Below are 24,823 nucleotides of genomic sequence, written 5' to 3' on the forward strand. Positions count from 1 at the left end.
CCTCTGCCTATGTCTCTGCCTCTCTCTCTCTCTGTGTGACTGTCATAAATAAATAAAAAATATTAAAAAAAAAGTTTAAAAAAAAAAAAAAACAAAGAAAACACTAATTCAAAAAGATGTATGGATCCTATGCTTATGGCAGCATTACTTACAACAGTCAAGATATGGAAGCAATTCAAGTGTCCATTCATAGATGAATGGATAAAGAAGATGTGGTATACAAACACACACACACACACACACACAACAGGAATATTACTCAGCCATAAAAAAGAGATCTTACCACTTGCAACAACATGGATGGACCTAGAGGTTAAAATGCTAAGTGAAATTAACAGAGAAAGACAAATACCATAGGATTTCACTCATAAGTGCAATTTAGAAAACAAAACAAATGAACAGGGGATCCCTGGGTGGCTCAGTGGTTTAGCGCCTGCTTTTGGGACAGGGCGTGGTCCTGGAGTCCCCGGATCAAGTCCAGCATTGGGCTCTTGGCGTGGAGCCTGCTTCTCCCTCTGCCCGTGTCTCTGACCCTCTCTCTCTCTCTCTCTCTCTCTCTCTCTCTCTGTGTCTATCATGAATATATAAATTTTTTAAAATCTTAAAAAAATAAAAAACAAAACAAATGAACAAAGAAAAAAGACAAAAAAACAGATTCTTAAATACAGAGAACAAACTGGTAGCTGCTAGAGGTTAGTTGGGGGGGTGGCTGAAATACATAAATGGGATTAAGAGTACAGTTATCATGATGAGCACTGATTAATGTACAGAATTACTGAATGATTATTTTGTACACCTGAAACTAATATAATGCTGTATGTTAATTATACTTCAGAAAAAAAAAAACCTTAAACAGTGATTCTAGAGCTCTAATCTCCCAACATAACAGAGCATTGCTAATAGTCTACATTTATATAATACAAATTTCAGAATGGAAAATATGACATCTTTACTTTTGAGTGAGTCCTAAAGTCTGTGAAATATAACGGAGATAAATTATTTCCAGCATGTTTAATCCTGACATATATGAGAGACTGTGAGAAGAAAAGAGTAATACTTTCCAACTTAATAAATAGATTGCAATATTAATATATCACAAATTCCGTCAGTAGGAAACAACTGCTCTTATAATTACAGAGGCTAGTTTATTCAAAGTTCATAGCTTTAAAAATAATGAGTTTCAAAAACTACAATAAACATTTCTGTCTGGAAATTATGCAGTAATAATCTAGGTAAGTATGGAAAAAATATCTTATAAACAAATAAGCAAATATTTCGTTGTCATCCTGTTGGGTTTTTTTCTATAGGCAATAATATTAACTTTGTTTTGTTAAATAGAAGACTGCGCATAGACTAATTAGATGAATGTACTTTGGGTGCACAATCTACTATTTTACTTTTTAGTGACTCTAGAAGAAATATCACAAAATAGTAAGTGTGGAGAGATATCAAAGAACATACATGTTATAAAGATTTAGTAAAATAGGAAATCAATAATTAAAATAGCATGGGTATAAAAACCTCCAAGAAGCAGCAAACATTTTGTGGTATGTTACAAATCGTGTGGAAAATCCTAGTCCTGAAAAAATACAGCTTTCTCAAAGCAACCCGTGATAAGCTAAGAGCAGTTTTTGGTTCCACAAGGATAATCTGAAAGCCTTCAGCACTCGCTGCTTACCACACTCCTCTTCCATGAGAAGACGGAGCAGACAGGAGAAATACTTCCATGTGTGGCAGCTTAGCTGAGGGTGTCTGGGATACAACACCAAAGGCAGAAGAGCCTCCCTCACAGTCAGAAATAATAAAGAATTTTTTAATCAAAGTGAGTCAAAGAAACAGAGACCCAAGGATAGGTTCCTCACATAAAACCAGCAGCTGCTAGCCAATTCGGGCTCCTATGAGTGAACACGCTATAGAGAAGACTGTGGGTTCCTCTTCAGGCTTTCCAACCACACCCACCCACACTCACAAGTCATAATCACTATCACTAATTAAGAAAGCAAATGACAATCATCTGTAAGAAAAAATCATTTAGAGAAAGCCGTCTCCTCTCTTGTCAGAAACTTGCTTCCTGTAAGGAAACAAGCAGATGTGTGCTTGCAGATAAACAGAGCAAGCAAAACTGTTTGCTGTGAAATATAAATGTTCTATGCAAATCTTTCCCAATTATCTTCATAACCTCTCCTCTTTCCATTCTACTCCCATCCCCCCATACTTCCTAGGCTACAATCCTACTGCTCCTCTTTCCATTGCCCAAACATTGCATTTTTTCACCTCTTCCGTGCATTTAAAGAGACATTCTTCTTCCTAAAGAGCCCATTTCCTATCTACTCCTCTCCATCCATGCACAATCTTCAAGATACAGTTAAAACACATCTTTTCTGCAAAGCCTCCCCTCTCAAGATAACATAAATTGCACCTTTTTCAGTGGTTTTTGTCCATTATAGCAGTGATCAAATCATATGATATCACCTATTTTTCCTTCTATGTCATTAGATTATAATGTTGCCAAAAACAGAAATCTTGTTTGTATTTTTAGGCCTAGCATCTAGTTCATGATTTGATAGCCGGTGCTCACGCTGATTTTAAAATTTAATAAATGTAAAACGGAGGTAGTAATACCTGCTCTGTCTACTCGAGGAACAAATGAGATATGTATGTGAAAGTACTTTGAAAAGTATGAAGTACTATACATATCGATGTAGAGATGAGGATTACAAAGATGACTGTTAGTATCATTAGGCATTTTCTATTCTGTGGAAAAGAAATCTCTTCCCATTAACTAAAGAGTAAATTGAGAAAGAGAAAGGACAAAACAAAAACCCCAACCAGTTGATTTTACTAAGCACTATTATGTGTTGGAACTGTGCTAAATCCTGGAATTGAAAAACGAGTAAGAATTAACTACTAGGTAGAAAAGTGAAGGTTAAGTGTTTCAGGTAGACCAACAAGCTCAAGTGCAAAGGCCATATCATAGGAAAGCTGCGTGGCATCTGAGAATAAACAGTTTTGCCAGGGCACAAAGTATGTCTGAAGATGCAGTTAAGAACCAAAACAGACTAGACCTGCTAAGATTTTGGTCTTAAACTTCAGCATAATAGCAGAAGCTTCTGAGCTAACCAACTGATAGGCTGAGTGAAGCATGTGTAAGGAATATCTTTGGAATCCAACTACCTTCCCCAGTTTCCTTTCCTTCCCCCATTGGAAAGGCCACTGACTATTGCCTACAGGTTTAATCCTATCCTAAGTTCTCAGAAAAAAAAGAAAAAAAAAAAAAAAACTGGTCCTTTGGGTTTTTGGGTTCCACCTTTGCATAGAGCTTCTCATGAAGCCTAAAGAAATCTCATAAGATAAATGGCATATATTTTAAGGTACTATAAGTTTTAAGAAGGTGGCATGACACATGGGTAGAATTTTGGGCTTTAGTTTAGATCACCTGGCTTCAATAGAAACTATCACTCAGAAAGTGAGTGGCCTTGGCTTGTTCTGAGAATTAAATAACCTAGCACTATGACTAGCACATAGAAAATACTAAATAAAAGTGAGCTATTATTAGGGTGATTGGGTGGAAGAATTGGTTAAGCATCCAATCTTTGGTTCTGGCTCAGGTCATGACCTCAGGGTCACAAGAGCAAGCCCTGTGGTGGGCTGTGTGCTTAGCAGGGAGTCTGCTGGAGATTCTCTTCTTTGCCCTTCCCTCCCTCGCTCTCTCTTTCTGTCCTTAAAAAATAAATAAATCTTTTTTTTTTTAAAGAGAGCCTCTATTGCTAATTTCATTATTAGTATATGAATATTATATGTAAAAGAAAAGTTTAAATATCCCAGACTCATTCATGTTCTCTGACTCTTAATTATACTCTTGCCAACCCCAAATGGCAAGTTAAAAGTTGTTATGTTGATTTTTACAATAGTTTCAGTAACTGAACTCTTGATGTATTCCTTTGGTCAAGTTGTCACCTTCTGCCTTGGGGCAGTTTAGGTGGGGAAAAAAAACATTAAATTTAGACTCAAAAGGTGTGTGTTCAAGTTCAAACTACAAATAATTGTGGCTGTAATTTATGGTATAAAACTCTGGAGTTAGAGCAAGCTGTAAGCTGATTTGGGGGGAAAATCTTACCTCTGCCCATGGTCACTTCCTATTTTTATATGGATACACATAGTTTACTTGTAAGATTCTATTTTCATTGGGCTCCTTACATTGCATAAAAGTATGTCAATCTTGCCTTTAGCTCAGCTGACTATTAAACCACATGGCTCTAAATTTATATAAAAGATCTGCAACTTACATCCCTGCCGTGAACTTTAAGTGACTGAGAGAAATATATTTATGAAGTTATGGCATAAGTAGCCACCTGTTTGCTTTAGTGAATAATCTCAAATTTATCTGATAACTATATATCTGGAGTGCATTATTTTGGTCTCTACAGAATTGCCTTTACTAAATTTTACTTTGCCTACATCAGAAACTCCAGTAAAACTCAGAGTTAAATTCACTGAATAAAAAATTATTAAGTGGACAAATAATACAATCACACTTTTAGTTTAATAAGTTATTTTTTTAAGATTTTATTTATTTGACAGAGAGCGAACACACAAGCAGGGGAGGGGGGCAGAGAGAGAGAGAGAGAGAGAGAGAGAGAGAAGTAGACTGTGTAGGGAGCCCTATGTGGGGCTCAATCCCAGGACCCCGGGAGAATGACCTGAGCCAAAGGCAGACTCTCAACCGACTAAGCTACCCAGGTGCCCCTAGTATAATGAATTAGGTATTAAATGTTTAGCAGCAGGGACACCTGGGTGGCTCAGTGGTTGAGCGTCTACCTTTGGCTCAGGGCGTGATCCCAGGATCTGGGACTGAGTCCCACATCAGGTTCCTTGAATGGAGCCTGCTTCTCCCTCTGCCTAGGTCTCTGTCTCTCTCTCTATCTCTTTTTCTGTGTCTCTCATGAATGAATGAATGAATGAATGAATGAATGAATGAATGAATTCTTTTTAAAAATAAAATAAAATGTTTAGTAGCACTAGTGAAATGCAACTACAGTCTGTTGTTCAAGATGTTTCCCAACTATCAATTCAATTTTATTCTGGAAATAAAATCTACAGTTACCATTTTCTATGATATGGTATGGCATGATATTTAGACCTATCTGTATCTATCCAGGCCAGATGGTATAAAAGCCTTTCAAAGGAGAGAAGTGGCTGTTTGATGCCATACTTTTGAAGAAACGGAGTCTTAAGTGTCTATTAATGAGACAGACATAAATACAGATGTACACATAAATCTGTAGAAATTTGTTGTTTTAGGCTATCATAAAGTTTAATTTTTTGACTCATAATGCTAGTCTAATTTGTGTAACTGGTGGGAAAATACATTTGAGCAAGGCTGATATCCAACAATGACACTGAAACATCTAATTTTTCTAAAGATTTTAAAATGCATCTAACAAATATAAACACAGTATTTTATAGGAATTTTAATGCTTGATACTTACTCTAAGCCCAGGAAATCCCGGAGGACCAATGCTACCTACAAGACCCTATGTAAAAGAAATGTACACAGTTGGTTAAATACAATTGCAAACAACTAAAGGTATTTTCTAAAGACAAACCAAACACTTCCAGAAAAAAATATATATATCAAATTTTACATTATGCATCCTCTTAAGCAGTGCAAATCTCTGGTGGTAGTTTATGTTCTTCAAAAATGCCCTTGGCTCCAAGTTTTTGGAAGCCAGGACTACCACCTAGCCTAGGATATAGATTGTTCTGTGTCTTTTATGTATTTAATAAAGGAAGTAAATCCTATAAATCATCAGGATTGTAGATACAACCAACCTATGTATAATATATATAAAAATGGGTGGTCAGCATATGGAGTTAGAGGAGCATTTTCAGATGATTTAAAACACTACCCATTCTTGAAGCATAATATTTAAATTCTCTACACTTCACTTTTCTCATTTATAAAATAGGAATAATAACATTTGGGGCACCTGGGAGGGTCAATTTGTTAAAGTGTCAGCTTAGGTCTTGATCTCAGCTCAGGTCTTGATCTCAGGGTTGTGAGTTTAAGCCCTGCTCTGGGTCCCACAGTGGGCATGGAGCTAACTTTAAAAAAAAGAAAAGGAGTAATAACATTTGTTCTCACTAGTAGAGATCACAATGAAAACTGTCATAATGTATAAAAGGTTTTGAAAATTTTCTCACAAATGTAAGAAATTGCCAATATCATTAATTATGTATACAATAAATGAGATTTTAAATTATCAATATTAATTTTTCCAATAGATTTGTGATGATCCTTTGAACCTGTCATTATAACCATTATGATCATTCCTAATTCACTCCATGGCACTGTTACATTATTTACATGATACAAAGTACAGGAACAGTCCCTCTGCCTTTGTTGCATTTCAAGTTCTGTTTTGAAAATAAGGTACAGTAAAAAATAGAATTATAAGCCAATAAAATAAAATATCCAGTTTATTCTTATATTATAAAAGATATTAAAGCCTGAAAATACTCTTCAAGATGCACTATATTTAAGTAAAGAGCAGATTTCAAAAAGAAATATTTTAAATATGGGAAGACCCCAACCCTAACAAACTTCATGTATATTTAACTGACAAAAACATTAAATAAGATGGCTTCACAGTTAGTTATGCAAGGACATAAATGTATTAAAGGAACAAGTAAATAATGCTTACTTTATTACTCTTGAAATGAAAAGCTTCCCAGAATCAAGGGCAAGAAAAGTATGGTAAACATTCTACTTAAAACATCATTCAGGTTTTTAACAATTTATTTGGAAATCAGTTCTACTCTCATCTGCCAAGACTACAACAAATAAAACTTTGGCTAAATTAACAAATAAATCAAAGAAGTCTTAATTTAGAAAAATGAATTAAAAAGAAACTACTTTCAAATGCCTTACGTATAAATACTAGTAATTTTTACCTATATCTAAATATAGGAACTATTCCTAATTTAAGCTATAAGGATTTAGTGACTGACTCTAATTCACCTTAAGATCTTATGGAATAGATTAGAGGGAGGTGATAGACGTTCTTTGAGAATTAAAAAAAAAAAAATTCTAATGTCAAAAAAAACAACAATCCATCATTATTCCTTGATAATATAATTAAACTAATTATAGAATGGCAACTCCCTAATCTGAAAATAATAGCTGAATAGTCTCAAAGGAGATTTCTCTACAAACAAATACCCAAAGTCAGGTAGATCCATGACAGGCTTGAGTCAAAAAGAGCTATCACTAAGAGCAAATTTTTACATGAGGCTTGTTAGTATCTTCATGTACATGAAAGGCTTCCCCCTCATTGCAAAAACATATGTCACATATGTCAGTATTATGATCATCTATTTCTAATTTTTTACTTGAGCAGTTACATTTAACAGTCACAATAATTAATTTTAATGATTGTCTCCCAAGACAGAACTTATTCATAACATTTGTGTCTTTACAAATTAGAAATGTGTACAGAGACATCAAAACTGTCTGGCCAATAGTGCTTATTTGGATGTCATAATGAGGATGGCAAGTGCAGGTGCTGTGGCGTCTGAGTGATGTCAGATTGCAAGGCTGGACTATCACAATGTACTCACAGGACTGCCATCAGGGCCAGCAGGGCCTCTGTCTCCAAAGTCACCTGGAAAACCCTGGCCCAGGGAAGAAAGAAGAACGGCCGTTGAAGCCAACACAGATAAGAAAGTCATAACCTCTAAATTGTAGTACAACAAAAACTTGTATTTGTTTTTTTATAATACTTCATTGATTTTGTTCAGTATATTTCTACATTTTACAAAAATTATTTTACATGCCACATAATATATACAAAAAACTAAGTTGGAGAAAATAAACATTTGTTCGTCACAATATAAAGAATCACTGAATAAGAGGGAACGTAACAAAGATTTCTCTGACCAATTCATTAGTTATCTCCATTATTTCTTGCCATTCCTAGACCCAAATCACAAAGAATGAAATGGCTAATATTATTTAAGCATGTACTTAGCACACTTACCATGTGCTAAGATCTTTAAACACTTTATTATATACATACTACTTCATTTTATCTTCCTAACAAGTCAAATCAATGAATACTATCCTCACTTTTCAGTTAAGAAAACTAAAGCACAGAGAGCTTGTCACTTGCACTCCACCAGTGATGAGTGCGACTGAGATTGGAATGGAGGAAGTCTGAATGCAGAGTCTGTGCTCTTTCTCCTATTCTACACTGAATATTTTAGCTCATCATTTCAAGATATGATAAACATATAACAAATCATTTAAGTACTTTGTTATTGGGGAAAGCCACAATGCACATAAATACTGCAACCATAAAATGTGGTGCGACTGAAAATCAAGCTTCTCCAGTGCCTACCGTGGATTCTACACTGTAAACTATGAAGGGTAGTAAGTAATACACTTACTTATTATACATCCTTTTGTAAAATAACTCAATTACTTGGTTACTCTTACTTTATATACTACAATTCTTCTCTAAATATTTGCCACTAGATTTATCAACTTTAAAAGCTCACTTTTTAACAACTACTTTGTGAAATAATTTATAAGATTATCATCAACATTTTAATAATATTCATTTTTAAAATTTTTGTAAAACTAACAGAAATAAGGGGCACCTGGATGGCTCAGTGGTTGAGTGTCTGCCTTTGGCTCAGGTCATAATTCTGGGATCCTGGGATCAAGTCCTGCATCAGGCTCCCTGGAGGGAGTCTGCTTCTCCTTTTACCTATGTTTCTGTCTCTCTGTCTCTCATGAATAAAAAAAAAAAATCTTAAAAAAAGAAAAAGACTCCCAGAAATAAAAGTACATCATTAGAGTCTTATAATCTCTTTATTTAGGTAAATCAGTTATTTAATACATATTTAAAAGATTGTCAAAAATCACTGGTTACCAGTACAAATACAAATGGGCTAAATTTAAAAGATAGTTTAGCAATAGGAAAAAAAAAAAGTGTGATGCTTCTAAGGCATCGTTAACTCATACTAGAAGTTTTTCTTATTCTGTAATCAGAGGATAATGCAAAAACCATCTGTGTAGTCAAACATATTGTAGCCATACCCTCTTCAAAGTCAGTTGAAGTTCAGGCAGGCGTTTTGCTTTCATTGTCCTTGGAAGTCAAATTCTGTTGTCAACAAGCTCACATATCTGCAATACATCATACTATTTGGTATGAGCTAATAAGGGTATTTCAAAGTATTTATGATGTGCAGGTAATGGAAAAAGTGGAGGAAAAATTCTGTAATAAATCTGAAACATGAGAGATGATTGATATTTTAGATAGATCATTAGGTTTTTCAGAAAGTTCAATGAAATCATAAAGACTGGGGTACATACTGCATGATTCCATTAACATGAAATATCCAGAAGAGGCAAATCCAGAGACATTAGAAAACAGATTACTGGTTGCCTAGGGCTGGTGATGCAGGGAGAATTGGGCAGTGACTGCTAATGGGTACAGGGTTTCTTTCTGGGTGAAGAAAATGTTCTAAAATTAATGTGACAGCTACACAACTCTGTCAGTATAATAATCACTGAACTGTACATTTTAAAGAGTGAATTTTATGGTATGTGAATTAGATCCCAACATTTTTTCTTAAAAAATGAAGACACAATCAGTCTGAATAGTTGAGACAGACTGAAAACATCCTTGGGGACTCACTCAGGATTGCCTAGAAGATACGTTATTTGGGAATGAGTGGCTCCATCCTCACCCAGTAGGAGGAGCTGCTCTCCAGTTCAGTTTTCCATAAAACTAGTGATTTTCCCCCCCTAGGGGGAGAAAGGGGAGGATCAATTCTATGATCAATTCTTCACTTACCACAAAATCTGCACTAGCATAATAGGTAATGGAAAACTTATTAATTTCAACGTTCTATTCTTCTGGCAGTTCAACATTACAATAAATATTAGCTGTTCAACTTGACTTTGCTCCTAAAACAATGTAGTTAAACTGAGTAATACCTACTTTTAAATTTTTTTCTGTACTATTTCTCCTCTTACTTAACTTCCCAATAAACATTTCATTTCATTCTATTTATTTATTTACTTACTTACTTACTATTCATGAGAGACACAGAGAAAGAGAGACAGAGACTTAGGTGGAGGGAGAAGCAGACTCCCTGGGAAGCATGATGTGGGACTCAACCCCAAGGCCCGGGGATCACAACCCCAGCCGAAGGCAGACACTCAACCACTGAGCCACCCAGGTGTCCCTTCATTTCATTCTTAATTCTCTCGTCTAGACAGATATCATTTATTTATTTTCTATCCTTCTTAGATATTGACCATTGGGTCATCAATTTCTGAAATAATTCCTATTAAACCTAGATATACTTACCTGTATATGAAATATAGCACAATTAATGCCACAAAAAAGCATTGTTATATCTATCTACATACTGGACATTTATTTTCTTTTAAAAAACATCATACCAATGTTTTTATGTTGTTGAATATGTCATGTGTTTACTATTTATCAGTTATTTTATTTCTAGTAATTATATGCATGATTTTTTTTTTTTTAATGCAGGAGAGGTTCTGTGTTCCTTTAATTAGGAACCTAAATGTTTGCAGTCACAAGTCTCCATTGTCAAAAACTGATCTTAAAGGATTGGTTGTGAAATATGGAACAATAGTGAGAAAACACTTTGCCTTTGAACTTAGAATACAAAAGATAAGTTTGTATAGTTTCTTTTTCCACTTGAGAGAATTTGCTATAATATAAAATACTAAATTTTCTCTCACATTTACCTAGTAGAAAATTATAACCATTAATTTAAATCAAATTGTGCTTTCCTAGAAATACCTTTATTCCTGCCAAAGGATTTATTAACATTTTCTGGGATTATCATCCATAGGGAAGCTTGAGTTTTTGCTTTCTTGCCCAATTTGCCAATTTCATCAATGTAATAACTGTCTACTAGTGGGCAAGCCAGAGTCTCATTGTTTGTTCTGTGTTGTGCATAATTCTCTTTCTTACATTTTAATCATTTTGATGAGTTATAAAATTTTATTTTATGAAGAATATGACATTTCAGGGATTTCATTTGATCTCTTCAAGTCATGAATAATGTTCTTGCTCCTTTCCACTGTTTGATCAGTATAATGGACAGAGTTTAAGGTGACTTCCTATGATTCCGACCTCCTGCTGCTGCTATTCATGCTTTTGTGTGATACTCACCCTTTGAATGAGGGTGTGCCTATGATCTGCTTATTCTAACAGAATATAGAACAGGTGATGGGATGTCACCAATATGATTACATTATACTATATAAGATTCCATCTTAGCAGCCTGGAGCTAAAAACCTTCCTTGCGAGCTTGATAAAATAAGCAGCTATGATGGAGATGCCCAAATGGCAGGGAATTGTGAGTGAGCTCTAGGAACTATGATCAGCCCATAGGACCTAAATCTATAGCCAAGACCTGGTCTATAGCCATAAGCCAACAAAAGGCCTAGGGGTTCAATTCTATAGCCTTGAAGAAATGAGGTTTTCTCACAACATGAATGAAGCTGGAAGTGAACTTTTCCCTAGCCAAGCCTCCAGATGATCGTGCAGCCCGCTGACATTTTGACTGCAGGCTTGTGACCCTAAGCAGAAATTTTATAGTTACTTAAAACTTTAAAAATTTAATCTAATTAAATATCTATATTTTAAAAGCTTCCTCATTTTGGTATTTCATATTCAACTAGTTCCAAATGCAAAGAATTTTTATCATTCTTCATGAATTTTGTGTTTGTAATTATTAAATGCAAATTTAGGAGTAATATAAATTGTTTAAGAATGCAAAATATTTGTTTCTAGGTGCAGCTGTTGCAAATACTGCACTAATTCTATTCCCTTTGAAACCATAAATCCTAACACAAACAGAAGGAAGAAAATAGAAGTCTGCATTATCAGGAAACAGTACTTCATTATACAGGATTCTATTGCATTCATACTGAAAGAAGAATTAGATAAGTTAATTAATTCATCTTTCCTCTTATCTAAGTGCTTCTGCTGCCTGACCAAATTCTCGCCACAATCTTGAGCAGTTTCTATCTCTATTTTTGGCAGTGACACCACCTACAAAGCTTCATGATGTTCGGACATGAGATTATAGGCCACAGATACAAAGAATTTCCCTGAGGCCTAAAGACATTAAATTGTGATAGCCAGCCTCAAAGATGGACCCCCATGATTCTCACTTCCTGATATTAATGCCTTTGTGTAGTATGCTCTCATTTTGAATCATGACTCACCTATGTGACTAACAGAATATTGAAATACAGTGTATCTTCTGGGGTAGGTCATAAAGGGCACTACACCTTCTACATTGCTGTTATGGACCATGGTGCAAGCCAACAACCATGCTGTGAAGACATTCAAGTTCTATGTGGAGAGGTCTCTATGAATAGGCAATGAGGCCTGCCAGCATCTAGCACCAACATGGCTGGCCTGCAAGTGAGCCACCTTAAAAGCTGATCCTCCAACCCCAGTCAAGCCTTCAGATGATAGTAGTGTTACCCAAAATCTTAACTGTAACCTCATGAGAAACCCTATGTTAGACCCACCCAAATAAAGTATTTCCAAATTCTCAACCCACAAAAAACTCTGAAAAATAATATATAGTTATTGTTGTTTTAAGTCACTAACTTGGAGTAACTTGTTTTATAGCAATAGATAATACATGGCAATAAGAGTGGTCTAAATTACAGGTCATATTACACCAATGCTAAGTGCTGGATCCTAAGTGACATGGGCACTTATGTGTTTTGTTTTTAATATATTTATTTGCGATGTACAGGGTCCTCAAAAGTATAGTGCCCAGATCAAGTTTGTCTCTTGCCTGGAACCTAACAGTGGTACTGTCAATCAAACATAGTAGTTACATAACACTAAGAACTATTCTAGACTTGGTATGCCTAAATATGTGCATGGTATTAATATTTTAGAGGATAGATACTATACTTGGTAGTATACCTAAATGTCTTGAAATAGTGGGAAACTTATTGCTTAGAGAGTCTAGTAAAATTATTATTTTCCGAATTCTACAAAGAAATTAGAAAAATACTGCATATAAAATAATTAGGAAAGTATGAGGACCAAAATAACCATAAATACTAATGACTACATTTATGGAATTTTATTTTATTTTTTTTTTAATTTTTTTATTTATTTATGATAGTTACAGAGAGAGAGAGAGGCAGAGACACAGGCAGAGAGAGGGAGAAGCAGGCTCCACGCACCGGGAGCCTGACGTGGGACTCAATCCCAGGTCTCCGGGATCACGCCCTGGGCCAAAGGCAGGCGCCAAACCGCTGCACCACCCAGGGATCCCCATTTATGGAATTTTAAAAAACAAAAGTAATGCAAAATTTTTCTGTTAAAAGCCACAGTTAACTATGAATATACTTTGCTAAAAAAAAAAAAATATATACTTTGCTCTTTTCAGAGAACAATGGTTTAGAAATAGCATATTCAATTTAAAGTAATGATAAAAAATTATCATAAAAGACACATACACTAAGTAGGCATTATCAACAAAAATTGAAATACAACTTTTTCTAAGACTAAGCAATAAAAAGAGAAGATCAACTAACTTGTCTTGGCTTAGAAACACTAAAAATAAAACCTGGTAATTACCTCTGCACCTTTTAAACATGAATATATATTACCACGAAATTGTGATATTTTTAAATCCTTCAAAAAGAAAGTATAATTACTATAGGAAAAGGCGAGAGTGTGAAGTACTCTGTGTAGATTCAGTTTCTTCCGCTTTCTTTTCCTCACAGGTTGGATAATTTGATCCATACTTCAAGCGTCAACCATGTTCTGTTAGTTGAAACTAATTTTAAACTTAGGTAAGAATTTAAGAACTTTCAGCCCAATTCTCAGAGATTTAGCATCAAGTCAGGCTTACTGTTTACCTAGTTATGATTGGGGCCCCAGTTCTCACATTCAAATTCTTGCTTTGTTCTTAAAGCCTAGTTACCATTTTATACCCCGGTTGTGGAAATTGCAATCTGCTGCCTTCTTGTGTCCATGAAGCAGTTTTGGTATACAACATGTTCTATCCCTCGATCATAAGGGCCCCACCTTATTCTTGTCATTTTTCCTCACTGAGAACCCAAGCCAAGCCTCATGGCCATATTTACACTCACATTCCTGACTTTGATAACCTACAGGACTCTTGAGTTTTCCTTTACATTATCTGCCCTAAAAATAACTGCCTGTCTGAATTTCCACCTGTTAGTTTTATAATCTCTAAGAAATCATGCTCTACCTGGACATCTCCCAAATTATCAGCTATAGTTCATTGGGTATCTCTCTTTTCTATTTATCCCAACCTGGAAGGTAGGTTTAATTCAAAGTCCTGATCTCTTCCATACATCTTGTTAAGCTATTGTAAGCCAAATATAGTCACTACAGACTAAAACTAGTAAGTAAAAATCAGAAAATACATTTTTCTGAAAGAGAATCACTTAAAAGTTAATAACATTTTTTTTCAGAATGCTCTAGCAACAGTAGTACTTTATCTATAATCGAATTAACCACAATCTTTTCCTCGAACAAAGGAAGCACTGTCTCCAAATTCTTGATAAAATGTATGTATCTGAGACCTATTGTGCAACACGTATTTAAGACTGTCTTGGGCTAAGGATAGAAACTAATAACAGATGTCTAACAGAAGGATTTTATATTCTGAAATTCTAACACTGGAGTTAGAAGCCAAAATACAGTTTACTTTAAATAGACTCTTCTAACAGAAAGATGTATGAGAAAAGAGGAGGAGACACTCCTTTCTATAGTTAGAAAAGTAAACATCTCTGAAGTCTAGGTGCCTTAAGGGTGTTATTTTGTCTGCCATTCTAAGGCAGACAATAAGGCATATTTTGATTTTCATAGGAAGAAAACTGAGTACACTTTTTCTTTGTCAAACTTTAATGTAAAATGATTTGATTATTTATAATCTATTCCTATCAGGTCTGAAAAACCCCTTCAAAAATCTCTATATTTTGACAACAATTTTCTAGGTGTTATTGAGAATAAATTCCAGCTCCAATTTCATGTTTATCTTCAATCCCAACAAGTCAGTTCTGGCATAAATATTTTAGATCTGGAGTCATATAAATTTGCATAACCAACTTAGTACAACAAAGAGACTAGTGATTAAGTCAATCTGGGAGCCATGTAAAATGCTTTTTTTTTTTTTTTAAACAACTATAGAACTTCCTGACTGTGGCATTACAGAATGAAGTTTGAAATCTTTGCATTAAAAAAAGAAGCTGCTTACAATTAGGTAATACTTATAAAATCTGATGTTAACAAATACATATGAAACCTCTCCCTGCCTTCTCTCTTTTTAAATAGCTTTCTTTTTTCCATTATAAATTGGTGGATGACTTATGCTTTTAAAGAATCTGGTTCATCCAATATGTTCCAAGAAGCTTTTCCAATAAAGACAGTAAAAGCATATAAAATAGAATGGTAGTTCTATGGGATTTAAGAGTCTTGACCAATAAAGATGGTCTACTACTTTGTTTTTATCAGAGATCTCTTCAGAAAAAACTTGAGATAAATTCAACCTATATACATACATAGACTGCATAAAGAATGGATGAGTGGCACTTAGAGGTCTGTGGCTGTCTTCTAACATTAACTGACAGTAATGATTTTGATCCAAGAGGGAAGGAAGGAAATAGGTAAGAATTATAATATCTTAATACCTAAAAGCATAAGTACAGAAATATTGACTAATATCTGACTGATCACATGAGGTCTTTAAAAATAATTAACGATTATTAGTAAATACCTTATACTAAGATCTTCAAACAAAAAAATAGTTTATACTACAGGGAAGAAAAAACTTATCAAAGGCCAATGACATAAGACCAAAAGACAAATAAACTTGTTAATATAACTACTTTTACATACTCTAATCCTAAAATAAACCAAACTCCCACCAAAATTAGTTTTCTTTTCCTGCTTGAAAAAACAAAAACACATTGTGTTATAAACATCAATCTGTAAACACTGGATAAATACGATGTTTCATTTTGGGGAAAAGTTTTCAAGGAAGTAAGATTTAAAATGAAAAATCTTTTAACTGAAACGTTAAATTTAAAAATAGCAGTATGAGGCTAAAGACTAAATAACTCTTGAACAACCAAAATAGTATGTTATTTTGAAATGTTTCCATTTTCAAAAGAGTTCATATAATATTTATACTCTCTAGGAGAAGATATCTCTTACTTGTAAGTCTATCATTTTATTAAAAAAAATACAGAAATAACTAAGGAAGCTGATTCACAACAACTTAATTCCATGCTTAGAGTTTATTCAGGAAAATAAGTGATGATTTAGCCAGCAGTAGGAGCATATGATTGATAGCAAAAGTTTTCCAAGCCTAAGCTTAGTAATGTTACCAACTCACTGAACAATTTCGGACAGTACTCTTACTACCCCCCCTATGTTTCTGCATGCAATACACCTAACATTATATGTTATGTCTCTCTATATAAGAAAGACACATATATATTAATATTTTGGTCAACTTCATATCAAACACACAGCTTTAGTACACAGATTAGAAACCGACTCAGTACTGCAAAGAAGCTCATCTAGATTAATATTTAGAAGGAACTGAACTTGTCTTTTGAAGTTTTCTATGTCTATTTTGACTTTCAAAGTGTCTCATATCATCCATAATACAGAAAATGAAGTAATTTATTTTACCAGCTTCTGGCCTTAATTTCAGAGACTTTAAAAACCTGTGTAAAATATTATATAAAACTTTTTTTTTAATTTTTATGTATTTATGATAGTCACACACAGAGAGAGAGAGAGAGAGAGAGAGAAGCAGAGACAGGCAGAGGGAGAAGCAGGCTCCATGCACTGGGAGCCCGACGTGGGATTTGATCCTGGGTCTCCAGGATCACGCCCTGGGTCAAAGGCAGGCGCCAAACCACTGTGCCACCCAGGGATCCCAATATTATATAAAACTTAAGGAGTTATCCAAAAAGAATTATTAGTTTTCTACAAATTACATTATAAAAATTACTTTAAACTGAAACATACTCTATGTTCATGAGATTGCATATCTCCATCTGCCTAAAATTTGAGGAAATGAGCTAATTTAATACAAAAAAAGAATAATCAGATTAATTAAAGGAAAGTGATGATTATAATACATCTAAAGTACATCAGAAAACATTCATACTCATGAGAGTATATGAAATAACATGAGATCTGTATAGGAGTATCCTAATAAAGCATGAATCCACATTTCTAAACAACTCTGAAGTCGGCTGAAAACTGGAAGTAACTGTCTTTGACACATGCATACCCAAAAGTTTTTTAGATACAGGTATTTTCAGATTTTAATATTTCCAGGTTTCTGTTACATTCTTTCAGATATATAGGTTTCTGTCCTCTCCTTTATGGTGGGCTAGAATGCTTTAGCTCTGCTGTAGTATTTGAGTATCTACTTCATATGTAGTAACAGATAGTATACATAATTTAATAAATTGACAAGAAAAAATGGCCAAATTTGTTTTCTACACACTTAATATTTTCTACATCAGAGAGTGGATACATCATTTAAAGATATTTTTCTTTTACTATTATTAAAGCAGTACTAAGTAATCATTTTTCCCATGGAATTTTAATCATCTAATTTGAAATACAAGTGTCCCATAATGCATAATATCCCATGCTAATACATTTGCCCTTACTTAATGTCAAAGCTGTTTGAAGATGATTTTACTTATAATAAACAGAACATAGGGGAGCATTTATACATAAGATACACTTCTAAAATAGTGTCTGAGGTCAGCCTTGGCATAATTTGACTTGTGGCTGTAACTGTATCTTACTTTAATACTGTGATTTCCTCATAAACGTGGCCAAATCATTTTGCGGTAAAAACAAAAGTACGTATAGCATACATGACATATTATAGCACCAGACAGATTTTCTACTATAAACACTATTTAGGAAAAATGAGGTACATATGTTTTTCAAATATAATTTTCCTAAGGATCTGAATCTGTAAGAAGGGCATATGTTTTTAAAGCAATAAAAATATACAAATTTTGTAATGTAAAGGACAGTATAATCAACCCAGTAATCATTCTATTCATTATTTTCCCACAGTTTTCTTGAACTTCTCTTTTTAATTCAATAGCATCTGCTGGATAATTTTTACTAGGGAGTAAAAAAACAGAAGTTATCTATAAATTCCCATGGATAATTTTAGAGTTCATGGTGGAGCAGGAAACTGGAAATTGCCTATACATTTCCAAGATAAATTAATATTTATATAAAACCAGCCATATTAATAAATGAAGTTAGTAGCAACGTAAGTGATGTATCACAGGAGCTTTGGGAAAACACTCTATTTTTTCAACAACACCTAAAATTCCACCATTGCAGATTATTTATTTTGTCTTAAACTACACTTAACATATAATTATTAATAAATAATGTAACAGTTGAACAGTTTCTATATTCATATAAATATAGAAATAATTTATATGATACTATAATAATTCTATATTCATATAAATATAGAAATAATTTATATGATACTATAATAAATTTATTCATTTTTTTCACTGATGTCATATTTTGATAGGAAAAAGACAAAAAAAATAAAGATGAAGAATGGAGAAGACAAGAATAGAGGAGATAAATTTCACCTACTCTCAATTTTGAGAACTCTGCATATTTAGATTAAATATTTGCACATGATAATTAGGTATTTCTGTTTGGAGTGTGTGTATGAGGGCTAAAACAGAAAGAAGTAGCATAACATTTTGTAGTATAAGAGTGTAATTAAATGAGATGGCATACAAAATATTTATCAGAGTTCCTAAGTGTTAAAAATGCAGATGGTGGGACGCCTGGGTGGCTCAGGGGTTAAGCGTCTGCCTTCCGCCCAGGGCGTGATCCTGGAGACCCAGAATCGAGTCCCATGTCGGGCTCCCTGCGTAGAGCCTGCTTCTCCCTCTACCTGTGTCTCTGCCTCTCTCTCTCTCTCTCTCTGTGTCTCTCATGAATAAATAAGTAAATAAAATCTTTAAAAAAAAATGCAGATGGTGATAGTGACAATTTCTGTGGTTAGAAGTGCTAGAAGATTAGCTCTAAAGTTGAATATAAAGGTAAGAAAAGGGATCCCTGGGTGGCGCAGCGGTTTGGCGCCTGCCTTTGGCCCAGGGCGCGATCCTGGAGACCTGGGATCGAATCCCACATCCGGCTCCCGGTGCATGGAGCCTGCTTCTCCCTCTGCCTATGTCTCTGCCTCTCTGTGTGTGTGTGTGACTATCATAAATAAATAAAAATTAAAAAATAAATAAATGTAAAAAAACAAAATGGTTTACTTATTTTCAATTTCTTGACAGTCTATTAAGCTTATCTTAATAAACTGAAATCTTTAAAGTGAAACTTTAAATTCTACATCTACCACCATTATCTATAAGATTCTGAACATGTCTTTGAACGTCACTAAGCCTCATTCTCCTCACCTATATAATGGTGACATTAATACCTATTCTAATCTACCTTCTAGAAATACTTCAAAGTCCAAGAACAAATGCTTTAAAAGGATGAGTATGGTGAGGTCTGTAATCTTTTATAATTATCATCAAGGCTTTATTTATATACACCAACATTTTAGAAAAGTTACAAAAAAAAAAAAAACAATTTCTTTCCTCATAGACTAGAGAATACAGTGTAGCACAGAAAGTGTTACCCTACAAATAAATACCTATGGATAACAGTAAAAACAACACAAGCGAAAAGGATGTGGCTAGTTAGCTACACTAATTTAGCCAAGATAACATGAGGATGCTTCCCTGAACCACAGTTTTCATATTTGTTAAATGATAGGGGTATAAAGATGATGTCAAAATTTCCTCCCATCTCTGAAATTATTATATTCTCTGGCAAAATTCACTTTCCTTGATTTTTTTTAATCTGAAAATATAAAAAGCTAAAAACATAAAAAATATAGCTTCTGAGCTAGTATTTGAAGCAGGCATTTTTAAAACCTATAGAATATGAGAGTGAATACTGCTATCATTATTGTTTTAAACTGTTCATATATTTTCTGTGACATTTTAATTCCTTATCCTATGGCTAAAAGTCTCTTCCACTGGTCTATTAAATGGGTTAGGAGTGTTAAATTTCGTATTTTTTATTTTTTTATTTTTAGTTTTTAAATTTCATATTTTTTAAATCTAATTTTTCCTTCACAGGCTCAGGTCTTATTTGATAGACGGTTAAGGTAGCAAAATTTAAATTCTGTTGAATGAGATAGATCATTTACAACAAGAACAACTACATTTATATTTGTATAGGTGAGAAATATGCACATAATTAGACTATATTTCTCTGAACTGAACCTCAAAAAATAAAAGTTGAATTACCTGTCTTCCCTTAAGACCCTTCTTTCCCCGGATCCCAGGAACACCCTAGAATATGTAAAAGTCAAAAATTAACATTTGTTGAATAAATGAATGAGATAGATATTACAGATCTTTTTTTTCTCAAACATCAGTTAATGAAGTATGATGAAGAGAAAAATGAATTGTTTGTTAAACTGGTATGACATTCAGAGAAGCTTTAATATATTAAATTAACTAAAGTATCTACTTTTCTCCTTCATAACAGAATCCTGCTTTTATTCTGAAATGCATCTTATCTGTATTTCTAAATGGGGTCCTGACATTCCTCTGGTGATAGTTATTTGCCCAGAGGTGGGCACACAACCAAAGCTGGCACAACCAGATAAATAGGAAGGTCTTACTTTTCCAACACCTAAGGGATAATTACCTCCTCTCTGTCTCCCTATCTTTCTGGCTGCACATAAATGAAAGCACACTTAGCCCTCACACTGTCAATTCTGCAATTGTATAGGAAATCTGCCTTAGTGTAAAGCTACCATGAGGCAAGGCAAAGCAGAGATGATATCACTATGCTCAAGATCATATTGTGCCTAGATCCCACCTAACCTATAGATTTCTGGTCTTGTAGGAAGCAGTAGGGCATGGTACTTAAACACTCAAGCTTTGGAGCGAGAACATCTGTGCTCAGATCCTGGCTCTTATTACCTGTATATAGTCTTAGACAAATCTTTCTCTCTATGCCTCATTTTTTTTCATCTATAGTGAGAAAAATAATAATAGTACCTATCTCACTATTTGTGAGCATTAGAGAAATTAATTCATATAAAGTATTTGCATAGTGCCTTGCCTATATATAACTATCCAGTATATTGTTTGCTATTATCATTACCATCATTATTAAAAATTTCCTCATTTTTAAGCCAGTTTGAGTTGGGATTTTCTGTTATTTGCAGTCCAAAATATCCTCACGGATATAATCACCTTGAGACTTAGAATTACTTAGAAGCCTTAGAGTCTAAGGAATCTGCTAGAATTATGTAGCTTGGGAGTTATAGTATATACAGGTAAGTTAGACAATATCATTAGTTGAAGTAATCCATCCACTTTTAGTTCAACAGTGTTTGATAAAGACTCATCTAATGTCTTATCAAAATAGTATGGTGAGCAATAGGATTCATTTCATCAAGACTTTACACATTTTTACATAATATAGCCCACCTTTTTTCAAAAAGTAAGGTAATTATTTTTCATAATTTTAGTAGCTCACTAAATCTCAGTAGGAAACCTAAGGATAATACAGACAAAATTATATAATCACTTTGTCATAGATATAGATATAGATATAGACATAGATATAGATATAGATATAGATATAGATATAGATATAGATACACACATATACCTATTACTGACTCTCAGGAAGGAATTTTTCTATTTGTTTTCAGGAGTGATTAACATTATACTCTTTTTGCCTGTCTTCTCTATGTCTCTTTTCTACTCTCTTCTCTAAACATACACACTTTACATTATCCATAGTTAGTTATATTATTCATAGCCATATCATTCATAGTTTTAATGAAAATTTTGAGGTAGCCAAATATTAGGACATGTTACACATGATAGCCATAATACCACAAAATGGTCTTACATTTATGACTTGAGACAGGTCTTAATATTTCCACAGAGACTGGCCAAAACTAGTGAACATGATTGCAGGCAGTGTGCCTAATGATGATCAGTGATGCGATCCTTAAATTCAAGATGATAACATTTTGCAAGGACTTAAATTTGCTCTATTTATTACATCATTAACTAGAAATAAGATCAAGAAAGTATTATATCTTAAGCAATAGTATATCTGCTGCTCAAGATATATGTATATATGTATATATGTATACTGAGATATACAGCAGTATATACTCCTTTGGTCAAGGAGGAGCAGTTCAATTCTTTGCATGATAGATTGGAAACATGATCTATAAGTCTGCTGTATCACATGGCAATTAAGTAGCATAGGTGCAGGATCACACTGAAGATATTTTTGCAAGTGAAAGAAACGACTTGTATATTCATCAAGGGAAAATCTTCACCTCATCTCTCCAAAGAAGACCAGACATTTTGATTGTCACTACAGCACATTTAAACTGAATATTTCATCTCTGTCAGGAAGTTCACAAGTGATTACAAGAAAATGTGGTATAATTTACTCAAATTATATATTTGAAAATTTCATCTAGCAAAGAACAATCTGGTTTACTTTCACTTGCAAAAACCAGTTTCCAGAAATGAAGAAAACTCTGGCCTGAATAGTATACCTACAATAATAGCACTGAATGCTAAATTTTGATATGACTATTTTCAAATCTAATATTGCTCAATTCTATTTCTTCAATGAATACTGACAGTAAAATTAAAGAATACAAATAGAAAACAATGAACTGCTTTCAACACCAAAAACTAAACATGATGAAGTTGGAATGCTAGAACTCTGTACCTATTTGATTAACTTAACTGTTTTAAGACCAATCATTTTGCAAAGATTCTATCTTTATTCACAAGTACCTTTAATTACAGTAGGTATCTGTCTCATACCCACATTTATGGACAGCTCTATTCCATTATGAAATTAAAAAAAAATATATCTTCTGAGGCTGAACTTTTTTACTATATGTTGTACTATAAAACACAAGACCTGTCAAGAGTTCATACTTAAAGATTAATGAACTATAAAGTATAATTTTCATAATTAGATGTTTACCATTTCAATTTGTGTTTTTTAAAAATTGAATTTAAAATAGCTAACCACACATGTTCATGTTTGTATTACCTTACTTCCTTAAAACAAAATTCAGTAGAATACTAGGGAGTCCAACTAATTTCTGGTAGGTGATTTTTCATAAAACTGGCTTGCTTCACTCAGTAAGATGAAATGAATGTGAGCTTACGACCCTGTTGAACTATCATAAGCATATTACTTTAGAAATAATATTTGAAGGAAATGGACTTACTCTTTCTCCTTCAGGTCCCAGTTGTCCTACTTCTCCAGGAGAGCCAATAAAACCCTTAAAGTAAGCAAATAATCTTTATTTTATTTGAACATTTACCCTATAAGTAATTCCAAATACAGATCATACATTTTTTTTCTTAATAATATCAAACTCTAAGACTTAACAGAATAAATAACTTCCCCTTTACCTTATCACCTTCCTTCCAGAAGTTACAATCTTTTCATTAAAAAAAAAAAAAGTAGGGAACATAACATAAGACACAGTGACCAGTGAAAATCAAGACCAAATCCTTTCCTTTGTTGAATTTTATAGTGGGTAGAAAATATATAATAAACTAAAATACAAGGCTGAATGGAATATCAAAAGATACAAAGTAGCACAGAGGGAGAAGAGATGCATTCCAAAGTAGCAAGAGGTAAAGGCAATAAAATGTTTAGAAAAAGACTGGCACTTGAGATAGGTAACAGAGTAGGTCAAATCCTGACAAGCAGAGGATGGAGAAAGAAAACTCCAAGCAGAACAATTATGGTGAGTGGAAACAGAGAACTTCAGGGAGTGTTTATAAATGGGAACGGATAGCATTATACCTGTAAGACGCTTTAGAGAGGAGCAAAGATCCAATGTACCTTAAAGAAGATTCCAACTGATATGACAACAAGGGACACATATAAATAGCAGTGCAAGGTATTTTATCCTAATACACTTCAGTTATATTTCTGTGGTAAATAATAACTTCTTCAATTTAAAAGATAAAGTATATGATAGTTTGGAGACTAGATTAAGGAGACCTTCAAATTTCAAGCTAAGAATTTTAGACAACTGGAAGCTACTGCCTTTAGGGGATTGTGGTAGTGCCCTAAGATTAGGTTGTATTTCTAAAATGTTAATCTGTTGACAGGATATAGAATACATCTGAGACAAGAAACAATAAATGTAGGAAAACCTGTTAGACGCTCTTTCAATGGTCCAAATTTGAAGGAATATGAGCCTGGATTATCGATTCAAAAAACATTATTTAAGTGCCTATTATGTGCCAGAAACTGCACTTAAAAGATGAATATGAAAGTCAGTGCGCTCAAGAAGTTCATGGTTTTTTTAGGAAAAAGGGTCAAACAACTAAATCATTGTAATATCATATGATAATTATAATATGATTATGTGATATATTATGTGATAAATACAAAATCAACAGAAACTTTGGAGGCAGAGTGACCAACATTGCCCAGAGGGAAGATTTAGGAAAGCTTTATAGAGGAGGCAACACTTGAGCAGCATTAATAATGTACTACTATTCATTCAATCAATAGGAATGACATGACATGGCATTTATATAGAATTGCAAATAGCTGTATGTGGATGATAGGTAACCAGTGGGGTTAAA

At 33.7% G+C, this 24,823-nt stretch overlaps 1 protein-coding gene and 1 long non-coding RNA gene across 7 annotated transcripts in view; one reads left to right on the forward strand and one right to left on the reverse strand.

Annotated features, from left to right (window-relative positions):
• The window catches only part of COL24A1 (collagen type XXIV alpha 1 chain), a 387,323-nt gene that overhangs the window by 282,507 nt on the left and 79,993 nt on the right, over positions 1–24,823 (reverse strand). For all 5 annotated transcript variants that reach the window (XM_077905294.1, XM_077905293.1, XM_077905290.1 and 2 more), the window contains exons 12-15: positions 23,443–23,496; positions 20,456–20,500; positions 7,621–7,674; positions 5,490–5,534 (exon numbers count right to left, since the gene is read on the reverse strand). In XM_077905294.1, the coding sequence (XP_077761420.1) occupies positions 5,490–5,534; positions 7,621–7,674; positions 20,456–20,500; positions 23,443–23,496 (198 nt within the window). The remainder of the gene's footprint in view (positions 1–5,489; positions 5,535–7,620; positions 7,675–20,455; positions 20,501–23,442; positions 23,497–24,823) is intronic.
• LOC144318371 (uncharacterized) overlaps positions 7,507–24,823 on the forward strand; it is a 32,186-nt gene continuing 14,869 nt past the window's right edge. The window contains exons 1-6 of one of the 2 annotated variants that reach the window (XR_013384246.1): positions 7,507–7,726; positions 8,136–8,431; positions 13,820–13,888; positions 15,255–15,327; positions 15,579–15,730; positions 23,457–23,502. This is a non-coding gene — a long non-coding RNA (uncharacterized LOC144318371). The remainder of the gene's footprint in view (positions 7,727–8,135; positions 8,432–13,819; positions 13,889–15,254; positions 15,328–15,578; positions 15,731–23,456; positions 23,503–24,823) is intronic. The other variant, XR_013384244.1, reaches the window with a different exon arrangement.

This window comes from Canis aureus, chromosome 8 (assembly GCF_053574225.1).
Source record: "Canis aureus isolate CA01 chromosome 8, VMU_Caureus_v.1.0, whole genome shotgun sequence".
NCBI classification, from domain to species: Eukaryota; Metazoa; Chordata; class Mammalia; order Carnivora; family Canidae; genus Canis; species Canis aureus.